This window comes from Myotis myotis, unplaced genomic scaffold (assembly GCF_014108235.1).
Source record: "Myotis myotis isolate mMyoMyo1 unplaced genomic scaffold, mMyoMyo1.p scaffold_m19_p_8, whole genome shotgun sequence".
Lineage (NCBI taxonomy): Eukaryota > Metazoa > Chordata > Mammalia > Chiroptera > Vespertilionidae > Myotis > Myotis myotis.
Genome location: NW_023416390.1, coordinates 35,309,805 through 35,323,604, shown reverse-complemented (window position 1 = coordinate 35,323,604; position 13,800 = coordinate 35,309,805). Strand labels below are relative to the sequence as shown.

Here is a 13,800-nt window from a genome sequence, read left to right as displayed (position 1 = left end):
TAAAAAACAAACACTTGTTTAAAAATTGGCAGATGTCCCTCATGTACAGGGAAGTTACGCAAATTAAGACTGAGGCTCTGAGGAGAGTAATAAGGAGTCAGGCAAAGGGAAGAACAGACAAATGAGGAAGTCGATGAGAATTACTGGCCCACAGAGGATGCAGTTTCACTAGGAAGCCCAGGGAGACAGCGAGCCTCTGAAGCCCTAGAGCAGGAGGGGCAGAGGGCACGGCAGGTCCCTGCAGCTAAAAGCTTCGTGCCAGCGCTTACCCTTCCGGGAACCCATCCCACACAGACGTTCATTAAAGTATTACGTGTTATGGTTAAAGGGGATGGACGATTCCATGTCCAAAAAACGCAAAACAAACACCCAAGCTTCATTTCTAAGTGAAAAATTTCAAAGATGACATCCTTGCCTCACTTCTTTAACTTCCACAATTTAGGAAAAGTAACTTTATACTGAACTGAAAACCTTCAACAGCACTTCCCTGCACTGGCTCGCTCTCTCCCCACTTAGTTATTTCTGTCATATGAGTCTATCCTTCGGCAAACCCAGGCTAGGCCTGTTCCCTGCAGCTTCCCAGTGATAGCTTCTGCTGTTTTAAATGCATAGGGACCATCTGCCTGAGAACAGGAGGCTCTTGCTGTCCCTCCTGCATCAGGATTAAATGCAGCCAATCATACAAAGATAAGAGTCGCTGAAACATGGATGACTGGTACATATTTCCAGACAATTAAAATTGGATCACATCTTCTAGGTGTATCTCCAGTAAGGAGGTGCTCTCTGCTCCGGTGTCATGAGCTCATGTATGTGTGTAAGAGCCACATATCTTCATCACTTTCCCAGTCTTTGTTCATCCCCCCAATGGCAGAACTGCTTTCAAGCCACAGGAGTGTTTTCCCATAGATACTGTGATTAAGGCAAAGAAATGACTCTCCACATGTTTAGGCACTTATATGATACAGTTTGCTGTACCTTCCAATGAGGTTTTAGATGGCCGTTTTGAAGTCTTTGTTGCCTTTGACCTGGGTGCTCTACTGGAAACCTCCGTCTTAAAGAGAATAAAAAAAATTAATTGATGCATCCCTCAGAGACCCACGAGCAGATTTATGATCCAAGCTCCGCTCGAGGAAGAACAGGACACAGAACAAGGCCATCCATACTCTTTAGAGGGACTGACACCAACTAGGTGCATTGAAAGCACTCCAGGCCTGAGGAGGCAGAGGGAGGCTGAGCCCGCTCTCGCTCTAGATTTAGGATCCTGTCTTCTGTACAGCCCTGAGCAGGCCAGCAACTTGCCAACCACACCTTATTCAACCACTACGGCTATACACTTGATCACGCATCCGTAGACAACTGTGAGTCCAGATCAGAGAAAACAGCTCATCCCACCCCTCCCACCACTGGCAGTTCCTGCCTTGCCACCTCCCTCAACCAGCCATGACGGCCTCCTAACTGACCTCCTAACTGGCCTCCCAACCTCAGTCCCACCCCTCGCCCCTCTTTCCTGCAGCTGCCTGGGGGCGCTCTCTGAAAGCAAGTTAGATTGTGAGAGCTGGGAAGTATGACCTCCCTAGGATGGCCCACATGGAGAGGAAGGGCCCAGCCTCAACCACCCCCTGCCACTGGAGACGCTGCGGGGTCCCACACAGCCCCGCAGAGCTTGGCCTCTGTCTCCCTGTCTGCCTGGTGACTAGTCCTCACCCAGACTCATCCAAAGTGCCACCTCCCCCTCTCCCGAATGACTACCTTGTCCCTTTGTACACCATACATAGCACTTGCCAAATGAAGCTTTAAGGAAGCCCAGGGGTCCACACAGGAGACCGGAGGATTGCACTCCCCAGCTGTGTGTCCAGGCAGTAAGCCACTCAAATCATCGCTCCTACGACAAGCTGAACAGGGCCCTCCGGCCTGCAGCCCACGCTGCGCGCTCCTCCCGTCTTGTGGCTAGGAGAGGCCCCGGCACAGCAGTTACTATTTCCACACAGCCACAGCTTTGCGTCTCTTAAAGTTATTTTTAAAAGCTTACCTCTGTTTCAGCTTTGGAGTCTTTAAAAGATCCATCGGACAACTTTTTAGATATCTCCCCGGAGCTTGATGACTATAAAAAAAAAGTGTTTTTCTTCAAATTCTATAATTATTCAAATTTACTACATCTAAAATGACATCCAAATGCAAGATGCTTCTTGCTGACAACAGTGAGATAATCATTCCCCGTGTCCCACTGCACATCGGACCCCTGTGGCTGTTAGCTGCTTGGATCCCAAAAGACCATCCAGACCACTCCCACATGGGGCAGAACAGGGGAAGCACGCTCAGGGCAGTGCCTCTCGGGGAAACTGCAGGACAGTGTCTCCTGGCGCCAGGCCAAACCTCTCGGGCACATCCTAGTGAGAGACAGGGACCCGGCCGTGGGGGAGAGTGGCCCGCTCCCTCCCCGGCTCTGAGAGCCAGGCACTCTCAAAGGGAGGCTCCAGATTGTGCGCCAGGAAAGCCCTCTTTAGACAAATTGCAGGGAAACTGTGAAAACCACCTTGCATCTTGAATCAAATTCCCTGGAAGACACATCTCGTACTGGGAGAGGAGATACAATCACTGAGGTTCCTCTGTGAAGACAGAGGGCATTATGCCTCGTCAACATTTCGACGACTAAATGTCCTCATCACTTAGTCCTGACGGGACAGACGGCACTGGCCATAATGACCCTGCTCGGGGCGCCCCCAGCCCAGGTGCACCCAGCTGTCTCCTCAGAGGAGACAGGGTGTCACGCCCACAGATGGCCTGGGTCCTTCACCCTCACACATGTCACTGTGACTTCTCAGAGCACTTCACACCCACCATTTCACCTTTTCCTCACAAACCCCACAGGGAGGCTGAGAATGCCATCTAAGCTGGACAGAAGTCGAAGGGAGGCAACTCCCACCTCCTAAGCTACCGGTTACATACAGAAGTCGGGACTGGTGTCTGTCTGTCTCTCTCTGGCGGCCCAGCTCCAAGCAGGAACAGTGCCTTCTCCCTGGTCTCACATACATTTACACAAAACCATTGCTCTTACTTGGCTCCAATAGGTGCCACATACCCACCCGCAAAACCGCTCTTTAGAATTGTCTCTCCATCAAAACCTCGTCACAGCACAGCAAGTGTAGTGAACAGAACAGGTGGGAACACTGGCCATTCACTTCGCTGCCTGGCGCACAGTAAAACACACCAGAATGTGCCAGCGCCTCAGAAAAAGCAAGTTGGTGACAAACTTCTTAGACCTCTGGAAAGAGCAAAACATGGGGGATATCTTTTTTTTTTTAAAACATTCTCTTTTTTAACTGATCTCAGAGAGAGGAATAGAGAGAGGGAGGGAGGGGGAGGGAATGGAAGGGAGAGAGAGAGGGAGGGAGAGAGAGAAAGAGACAGAGAGAGAGAGAGCATCGATGCGTGAGAGAACATGGGGAATGTCTTTGTATTTCTCAGACTCTTGCGGTGACCCTGGTTTTCATGACACCTGCCATAGGTTATATTACTCCAGGGCCCATGGGGACCCCAAGGCTCCCAGTAGATCACAACTCAATTACTAACCAAACCTATGTGCAGTGCCCAGGCCTCCCGCAGAGCCAGGCCCATCTACCCCTGGGCCCCCTGTGCAGCACCCTGAGGTACCATGCTACAAAACCAGAGGGCTGTCCCTGGAGGCAGCACAGCTCAGGCCTCGCCCCTCACCACCTTGAAATGACCTTGAACCTTTCTAGACCTTGGGTCCCTCCTTTCTAGCAGCTGGAGGCCAGAAGACCCCCACGACCTTCTTCCCAGAACACTCCAGAACCACATGATGCCCCCAGGAGGACAGTTGGAACACTAGCCTGACGGGACACCTATACAATCCATAGGGAACCCAAAGCAACTTGTACATTCAGAAAACACTGAAACCAAACTAATTTTCTGGTCAATCCTAAATTTATCTGAACATTTAACTAAACAAGAAATACAGAAACCAAGGACTTACTGTACTTGCCCACTAATACCTACAAGACTCAGGAAGTAGCCATAATCCTTAATAAATGCAGCCACAACCAGGCTCCTAGGCCCACACACCACTGAGCCAGCCTGTGCACACTAATCACAACGCTGGGTCCCGGCCGTTCCACAGACTTCAGAAAAACACCCAAACACCACTCACAGCACAGAGCAAATCTGAAATCACCTGCAAAAAACTGGCATCTCTCCCAGTTTCTACTGAGAATCCAAGACCCTCTTAATTTTAAATTGGCGATTAAAAAATCAGTTTCCTAGTCACATTCTAATGAAGACAAAAATCATTTTAGAGAACACCACAAACTCTAAGTTAGAGGCTCACACTTTCAAAGAGGACTTTACCTTCTTCTCCGGTTTATCATGCTCTCGGCTCTTTTCCTTGACGGGGTCCCGGGCATGCTCCCCGTTTTTCACCCTCCGCCTGTCCCTATCCCTGTCCCTGCCCTTGTCTCGCTCGCGCTCCTTCTCCCTGTCTTTCCACCGCTCCTTTTCTTTTCCTCCCTCGTTTCTCTTCTCTCGCGCACGGTCCACATCCTTGTCGCGGTCCCTGTTGCCTCTGTCTCTGTCCCTGTCAGGCCTGGCCCTGGCCCTGGTCCTCTCTCTCTCCCCTTCGCGGCCCTTGTCTCTCTCAGAGTCTTTATGTCGGTCACGGTCATTCTCCTTGGTCTTCTCCTTGTCCCTTTCTTTTTCCCTCTGTTTGCTTTCTTCTCTCAATTCTTCTTTTTGTTTGCGATCTCTGCTTGTACTTCTCTCATTTATTTCAGAATTTCTTCTGCCCTGGAGAAAAAAAGTCAAATAACAAGCTCATTTACAGATGTCATTGCCTGACCTACAAAAAGACTCACTGTCTCATGCTCCAATATGTCGCCTCGAAATCACCTCTTCATCTTTAGGAACCCTGGGCTCCTCTTCCCTCACATTCCTGTTGTCTGGTTCTTGAGGTTTCGACGTCAGTGAGGCCCTTCCCTTCACGTCCTTCTCTCCAGCTAGCACTCTCTTCACCGCATCATCGCTGGACAGCTTGTTGTCCCAACGGGAGGAAATGAAATGCGGGTGAAATTGGGATTAGCACACGTAACAAACATGAACTCAAAGGCAGCTCATTACAGATTCCTCGTCTATCAGTGAGATTCGAAGGATAAGACGTGAAGAGGAAGTGCTGTCCCCACAAAGTACGCCACCTGCTGGCAGTACACTAGCAGCACTGCAGTGTGGACAGCAGAACCCACCCGAGCTCAATGAATCGTGCTTGAAGTGTGGACACACTGTTCAAGGACAACTCCATGAATGCCTCCCAGTCCCTACAGGGTCACAGACACCCAGCATTAAAGGCCTGAAGGAAGGAAATGAGAGAATCCCTCTGCAGCACCCCGCCCACCGGCCAGAGCCTGGGCACACCTCACACTCCCGCACTCTCTCCACAGGAGGCACTAGACCGGGGGCTGAGGATATACTGGAGCAGTGGTTGCCAACCGGTGGTCCGTGAGGTCCTAAAGGTTGGCCACCGCTGTACTGGAGAATATACCGCATACTAGGGGATGTCCTGGGAGACATGGCTAACTACAATGGTTAAACGGCTGTGCTTATGTGTGTGCTATGGAAACACAAGCCAGCCTGGGAGGAGGAAAGGCTAGGGGTCCCGCTTTGCTGCCAGATGAAACTGGGAGGCGGGAGAACAACCAGGGCAGGAAACCTCAGGGCAGGCACAGGTGCAGTAGACAAGAGAGAACTGGAGGACGGGGAATAGCAGCAGGTCTCTCTGGGCCTTATGAGCCACATCACAGAGCTGTCTATGCGTGCGCACGCATACACACACACACACACACACACACACGCACGCGCGCGCACGCACACACCCAGGCAACAGGAAGCCCCAAAGGATTCAGCAGGGAAGACAGGAGTCAGATTTGCTTTCTGGAAAGAGAAGCAACATGAAGGGCATGGGGTGGGGATTGGGGACAGAAACATTCTCTCTCCCCACCACCCGCACTCAGCTTCTGCATCTCCAAGCCTGTGAGTTGGACACAGACCAGAGAGGCTCTCCTGAGGCCTCCTAGTAGCCACCACTGCTGCTACCAGCAACAATGAAGGTTAGCCCCCAGCCCATAACCCACCAGGTACACAAAGGGCTTTATTAGCTAGCCCTTCATAAAGGTCCAACCCCACTCCCCTGGGGGGCTACCCAGCTCCCACAAAGAAGGCAGGCCCTGGGGATGACCTTCTCCATCTTCTCAGCAAACAGGACCAGGTTGCACCTAACCAGAGGCCATGCTTCCAGGCCATAGTGAGGACCTCAGGAAGTAACAATTCCAGTCCCTGTACAATTGAAACAGGGTTTCTCTGAAGGCAGCACAGCTCTGCAAACAACAACCAGGAGAGGGGAGGGCAATAGGGAAGAAAGGAGGGAAGGACGCGACACCAGAGGCTGGGAAGGCAAGCAGAGAACTGGGACGTTCCATGAGCCCCAAGTAAGAAAAGGAGTTGCTCCATCTATCTGGGCCCCAGTGGGAAACAGTCACCTGCCCTGAAAGGGGCCCTGAAAGGAGGAGGACAAGGCCGGGAAGCCTGGGCACACAGCCTCAGGCCACTGGCCCCAGGAGCCGAGGGCCTGTGAGTCCCAATTTTACACTGAAAGCCTGTGGAACCTGGGTCTCTGTTTCATTACACAGTTTTAAGTTACTCCCATGTAACTCCGAGGTTCCAGATTAGGTGGGATCAGATTCAAAGTGCAGCGTCCAACACACATCACCCAAAACTCCTGCTGTAATCGCTGCTCTCGTGCTGGTGAGTTCGAAGGGCCCGGCTGCAGCATTACCTTGCTGAGGCAGCACTTCCCAATTCTCTGGAGCAGCTCGTTTGTTCTCTCGGGCTCGTGCCCCGCCACGATCCGGGCTGGCTTCGCCGACAATGGCTCTCCCGAGACCATCGCAACCACATCTATGGCCTTCTGAAGGAAGCTAATTTTTGCATCTTTATCCTGAAAGATTTTCATTTAAAATACAAATAATAAAATATTTCAAATGTTTTGTGTTACCTTTAGTATGTTCGGTAGGCACAGTTCCTGTTTGCATAAAAAGCTATTTTTAGATGTCAATTGAAAAATACTGACCCTCTATAACAAAACAAAAAAATTCAATAAAGCTTTTAATATTAGTTGATGTGCTAGCACTAACCTTTGCAACACTAATCCCATTTCTCAGTGAATAAAATTAGCATGAATACAGTTGCCAAAAATGAGAAAATGAAATGAAAAAGAGTACACAGCAATTCACAAATTATCCAACCATAATCAGCATATAAATGACACACACCAAGGTACACAGCTTATAAAAAAAACAAACCATTCATTAAGGCCCCCCTCAAACCTACCTTCACATTATCTGACTTCATCTCGGCCTCCGTGTACAGGCCCTTCATGAAGCCAGTCATCCGAATCACCTTCAAAAGATAAAGTAAAACATGATCAGCACCCCACAGGGCAGCCTCTTCATCAGCCTCATTCATTGAACCCCGAATCTGTCTGCACCCAAGATCTAATTCACGTACTCACCCCACAAACACAAGTCTATCATGTGTGAGGCCTTGACCAGGAGAAACCAGCCCAACTGTGGGAACAGGTAAACATCAGAGAGTCTTATGGGGTGGTAAGGGAAGAGGGGAACAGTACCCATCCAAACTCCGGAGGGGTGAGGGTGTCAAGGAATACCTCCCAGAAGACGTCAGTCAGACCTAAACTGAGACCAGAGGCATACAGGAGAAGAGTTGGGGGAGGGGGTTTTGAGGAAGCACATGCCAGTCTAAGTGAACAGCCCTGGAAAGGTCCAGACCAAGAAAATCGCAGCCTGAGGCCAGAGTCAGGCAGGGGCCTGACCCCGATGGCCTCTGAAGCCATTCAGGAATAGGGACTTAGCCTAAGGACCACAAGGAGGCCCTGGGAGGTTCAAAAGCAGGAGACAACATCTTACAAGGGTCACTCAGGCCCAGTGGAAAGAATGGATTCCAGAAAGAAGAGGAACTTCTCAGCCTGGGTTTCTGAAACTAGGTGGAAGGTCTTTCTCCTTCACTGTGTCCCTCACTTCCTGGGACAGAGGGTGCTCCGTGCCGCATCACCTCTGTCCTCTCCCTCAGTCAACCGGCACCTCCCCATGACCCCGAACACGAGCTTTTCTGGTCCTCCTCATCCCCACATACAGCCAGGACCCTGGGTTCTCCAAGACCAGCTTTTCTCAAAATGTGGTCAGTTACTATAAAATCAACACAGTGGATAGCAATAGCATTATTTTAGTGAAACAAAAAAAATCAGACTGTGTTTTTATATAGTAAGTATAAATATATCTATCTGTGTGCATTTCAGGTGGATATAAAGCATATTTATTACTGGAAGACATGTTTAAAAACAAAACAAAATAAAACAGAACAGTCCCATGCTAAAGTCAACTGCTTCTCTGAGACCCAGCTACAGCAGGCTACTGATTAAGCATTTATTCCTCATCAAACTATGTAAGAGCTGTGCCATTATTTTTCCTGAGAAAACAGGTAGAACATTAAGAGTATCCTGGCCCTAGCCGGTTTAGCTCAGTGGATAGAGTGTCGGCCTGCGGACTCAAGGATTCCGGGTTTGATTCTGGACAGGGGCATATGCCCAGGTGCAGGCTCTATCCCCAGTAGGGGGTGTGCAGGAGGCAGCTGATCAATGATCAATGATTCTTTCTCATCATTGATGTTCCTCTCTTTCTCTGTCCCTCTCCCTTCTTCTCTGAAATCAATAAAAATATATTTTTTAAAAAAAGAGTACCCTGTACTTCGTATTCCTGGAAACTTTTGTCTCTTTTGAGGTTTTCCCAGTTAGCGGGCAGTTAAAATTGTAAGCAATAATTTTAAGTGACAAGACACATTAACATCACAAGATCAATTATTTGATTTATGAAAGAGGCAAAGTTAGTTTAGCTGTAGCTAAGATACTAAGAGGATGACTTAACTATAATACTCAGGGGCAGTAAAGAATTTTCATACAAGGCTCTGAACCTGTTATCTGAAAATGCTTTCCAATGCGTCTGCCCAGCGACATGCCAAGACCCAGGGGAGGAGGCATGCCCCCACCTCCCTTCCAGACTCTCCGTTTCAGTGGGCAGACAGGACTGACACAGAAGATAAAGCGTGAGGCTATAGTCAGCCAGGCTCCCATCCTGGGGACTGACTTGTACCCTCCTGGGTTAGAAGACGCTACCTGCCTGCTTCACAAGTTGGAGGTGATGAAACACATGGCTGGTTCCCTTCCCCACACATCGTCCAGGGCTGCAGGAGGAGGAAGAGGCCAGACAGCCCTTTGTATGTGGGTGGGATTCCAGAGAGTTTTAAGCACAATTAGGGCTTTTTAACACAGAGACACATATTATAAACATATTATAAGACAGCAGAAATGAGTAAAGCAACGTTTGTGGAAGAGTAAGATGCCCAACCTGCTGGAAAGAGTGATAAATGACATTTGAGAACCAGCAAGGGGGGAGACCAGGAGCCCCTAGAAGTCTGCAAGTTCAAGCTGAGTCCTAACTCCACAGAGCACGCCAGAGTTCAATGCCCGCCCCAGGTGCACCATGGAGATGGATGTCTTCACAGGAGTTACCAGGAGTCTTGACAGATTCTAGGTAACTGAATGTTTGTGTGCACCTTCTGTGTACTGCACCCGGGGCAGCTCACCCGGAACATGTCAACAAGTTACGGTCTCCATGGCTCAGGAATTCACCTTCCTTCCGCTAGGGAAAAGTTACCACCACTCTCAACCGAGGCAGGCTGTGCCACTGATCAGCAAATATGAAAGTGCTCTTTTATAGCTTCTCCCCTACAACCACCTTCAATAAATTCACCCACGGGTATTTATCAAACATACGATATGCAGAGAACCTGTGCAGGGCCCTGTGGAGGAAAACCAGGCGGTAGAGGGGACCATAAAAAAGGGTCGTTTCCTTCTCCCAGGATTTCTGAGCGCCTTCCACGTGCTTGGCACTGAAGAAAAAATCACAGAAACCGCTCTGGCAGGTAGAATGTAAGATGTGCTCTAACATACGAGGGCAGGCTGGAAAGAAATGGCCAGGGACTCCCCGGAAGAGGTGGCCCAAGGGGATGGGTGACAGGGGCGGCGCAGGAGTGGAGAGGCACCCGGCGCACAGGCACCACTGAACTGGGCCCGCGGTCGCCCCTCCGGCCCAAGGCCAGGTCAAAGCGTGGCTCGGCGGGCAGGGGCTGCGCACAGCCACGCGAGGCCCGACCCCGACGCCAGCCCTCATCCCCACCCCGGCCGACGATCCCCCACCTCGACCCTGGCCCACAGCCTGGCCCACACTCGGGCGGACCCTGCTCCCGGACCTACACCTGGGCCCCGACCCGCACCTGGGCCCAGACTCCGGCCCACACCCAGGGCCCCCCCACCCCCGCCCCCGATCCCGCCAGGGCCTGGACCCCGGCCTGGCGCCCACCTCAGTGATGATGTCGTGCAGGTAGCGGAACGGGGGCTTGCTCAGCAGCTTCTCCGTCAGCGGCGGCCTCCGAATCACCCTCCCCAGAGCCTCCTGCGTCCGCTTCACCACCGCCGCGTTCATGGCGGCGTCGCCCGCACCCCCGCCGGCCCGCCGAGCCTCAGCCCCGCCGCCCTGCCGCCCCGGCCCCGCCGCCGCCGCCCGCTCCAGCCCGGACGCGCCGCTCTGGTTTCCATCCCACAGTGCACCGGAGTCCGCCACTGCGCGTGCGCGGAGCCGCGGCACTCGGTCGCCAGGGCAGCACGGCCTTAGCAACGGACGCCACCGGGCGACGGCCCCTGCCCGGCTGCGCGCGGAAGCCGGCTCGCCCCTGTCTGCAGTGACGGCGCCCTCTCCCTGGACCCTCCTAACGGTCCCGGGTAGTGGATGCTCGCCCCGGGTTAGAGGTGACCGCCGAGGAATGTTTAACGGCAACACAGCCTCCAAGATCTGTGTGGCTGTTTCACAGACTCCCAGGAGACTGGACTAAGCTCGCACGGGATAGAAAATGCCCAGTCCTGTCTGTTACATGGCTTCCTGCGCCAGGACAGTCACTCGTTTTCTCTGAGACTCCGTTTCTGTTCCTATAAAGCAGGGACAGTATGTGCCAGCCTCCCTCACTCCCAGGGCGGTGAGGATTGAACTGTGCGTTGGCGTCCAGTAACCAGTGCAAAGTCACGCCGGGGGTTGTGCCAAGTGTCGGTGGTTCTGCCACCTGTCTCCATCCACCATGCACAAGCTCGGTGCAGAGACCCTTTTAGCTACCTGGAAGCTTGGCGGTCTGGTTGTAGTTCTTCTAATGGATACCTTTGTTTACATTCCTTTTTTTACCGTTTTTAATCATCTTTGTTCCTTGTAAAGACCAATATTTCCATCTGGTGTCATGCTCCTCCTGTCTGAAAACCTTCCTTTATTATTTCCACAGGTCACCTGGCAATGAATTCTCTCACCTTATGTTTGTCTGAAAGTCTTTATTGCACCTTCACGTTTGAAAGGTAGTTCCACTGACCTTAGAATTCTGGGTCATGTTTTTTTTTTTTTTCTTTCAGTACTTTAAAGATTTTACTCTACTGATTTCTAGATTACAGAGTAGAGAAGTCTTCTATCATTCCTACCTTTGTTCTATTGTGTGTCTGTCTACCTTCAAGACATTCTTTTTTTTAAGTTTGCCCATAGGTTTATGGAGTGTTTTTTTATACTTAAAATTTAAATTTGATTTTTATTGACATACAATAAAATTCACCCATTTTAACTGTTCAGGCTTCTATACATTTGTTACCACCACCACAATCAAGATGTAGAACATTCCTGCACTTATACATCTCACCTGCTCATCTCCATCTCCTCCCCCAATCCAGCCCCAGGCAACCACTGATCTGTTTTCATCATAATTTTGATTCATCTAGAGTTTCATATTAGTGGAATCATACAGTACATAACTTTTTGTGTTTAATTATTTCTTTTATAATGTTTTTGAGATTCACCAACGTTGCTACATATATTAATATGTCATTCCTTTTTATGGCTGAGTAGTATTCTGTTGTACAATTTGTTTATTCATTCACTAGTTAATGGACATTTGAGTTACTTTCAGGTTGTTGTTTTTTTGTTATTTATGAATAACACTACTAAGACCATTTACATACAAGTCTGTGTGTGAACATAAGTGTTCATTTCTCTTGACTAAATATCTAGGAGTGGGATTGCTGGATTGTATGCTAAGGATATGTTTAGTTTTACAAATTACTACCATACTGTTTTCTTACTGGCTGCACCATTTTTCATCCCCTCAGGCAATATCTGGGATCTCCGGTGGCTCCATGTCCCCGGACACCTGCTATATCAGTCTTTTAACTTTAGTCATTCTAGTGAGTGTGTAATGGTATTTTATTCTGGTTTTAATTTGCATGTCTCTAGGGTTAACAATTGTGAGCATCTTTCATGTATTTATTGGACATTTATATATATATACTAGAAGCCCATTGCACGAAGATTCGCGCAATAGGCCTTCCTTCCCCTGGCTGCCAGCATCGATTCTCCTCTGGCATCTGGGACCCAGGACTTTGGTCTGGCCACAGCGGAGAAGCCAAGCCTCTTCAGTCTTCAGTCTTCAGTCTTCACTCTGTGCCTGCGTATGCAAATTAACTGGCATCTTTGTTGGGTTAATTTGCATAGTCACTCTGATTGGCTGGTAGGCGTAGCAGAGTGACACCAATTTGCATGTTTCTCTTTTATTAGTGTAGACTAGAGGCCCAGTGCACAAAAATTTGTGCTTTTGGGGGGGAGGGGGGGTCCCTCAGCCCGGCCTGTGCCCTCTCGCAGTCTGGAACCCCTCGGGAGATAACAACCTGCTGGCTTAGGCCTGCTCCCGGGTGGCAGAGGGCAGGCCCAATCCCTAGGTGCAGCCCCTGGTCGGGCTCAGAGCAGGGCCGATTGGGGAGTTGGGGCGCCGCCCCGTGTCACGCACAGAGCAGGGCCAATCAGGGGGTTGGGGCACTGCCCCCTGTCACATACAGAGCAGGGCCCACCAGGGGGTTGGGGCGCCGCCCTCTATCACCCACAGAGCAGGGCCGATCAGGGGGTTGGGGCGCTGCCACTCTCACACTCAGGGCAGGGCTGATGGGGAGGTTATGGCTCTACCCTGTCACACACAGAGCAGGGCCTGGGGGGGGGGGGTGCCGCACCCTGTCACACACAGAGCTGCAGGGCGATCAGAGGGTTGGGGAGCTCCCCCCTATCAGGCACAGAGCAGGGCTGATCAGGGGATTGGGGTGCCTTCCCCTGTCACGAACAGAGCAGGGTGGATAGGGAGGTTGTGGCCCTGCCCCCTGTCACACACAGAGCCGCAGGGTGATCAGGGGGTTTGGGCGCTGCCCCGTCATGCTGATCCCGGTGCCGGGAGGCATATTACCCTTTTACTATATAGGGTAGAGGCCTGGTGCACGGGTGGGTGTTGGCTGGTTTGCCCTGAAGGGTGTCCTGGATCAGGGTGGGGGTCCCTACTGGGGTGCCTGGCCAGCCTGGGTGAGGGGATGATGGCTGTTTGCACCTGGTCACACACCCTTTAGGGTGGGGGTCCCCACTGGGGTGCCTGGCCAGTCTGGGTGAGGGGCTGAGGGCTGTTGTCAGGCTGGGGGTGACTGAAGCTTCCAACCACTCCTTTTTTTCTTTTTTTTCTTTTTATTCTGGGCCAGCTTTAGCTTTGAGGCTTGTCTCCAGCTCTTAGGCCTCCGCTGCTGAAAGTAGGTTTCTGGCCTTTGCTTAC

The 13,800-nt window shown here is 51.0% G+C and overlaps 1 protein-coding gene across 9 annotated transcripts in view; it reads right to left on the bottom strand.

The window, feature by feature from the left end:
• The window catches only part of TRAF3IP1 (TRAF3 interacting protein 1), a 44,767-nt gene extending 34,040 nt beyond the window's left edge, over positions 1-10,727 (bottom strand). For 2 of the 9 annotated variants that reach the window (XM_036319435.1, XM_036319436.1), the window contains exons 1-8: positions 10,497-10,725; positions 7,393-7,461; positions 6,839-7,000; positions 4,903-5,043; positions 4,366-4,800; positions 2,030-2,101; positions 1,783-1,947; positions 976-1,051 (exon numbers count right to left, since the gene is read on the bottom strand). In XM_036319435.1, the coding sequence (XP_036175328.1) occupies positions 976-1,051; positions 1,783-1,947; positions 2,030-2,101; positions 4,366-4,800; positions 4,903-5,043; positions 6,839-7,000; positions 7,393-7,461; positions 10,497-10,619 (1,243 nt within the window). In that variant the 5' untranslated portion in view covers positions 10,620-10,725. Of the gene's footprint in view, positions 1-975; positions 1,052-1,782; positions 1,948-2,029; positions 2,102-4,365; positions 4,801-4,902; positions 5,044-6,838; positions 7,001-7,392; positions 7,462-10,496 lie in introns of all 9 variants that reach the window. The other 7 variants (XM_036319437.1, XM_036319431.1, XM_036319432.1 and 4 more) reach the window with 7 other exon arrangements.
• Between the last annotated feature and the right edge of the window lie 3,073 nt (positions 10,728-13,800).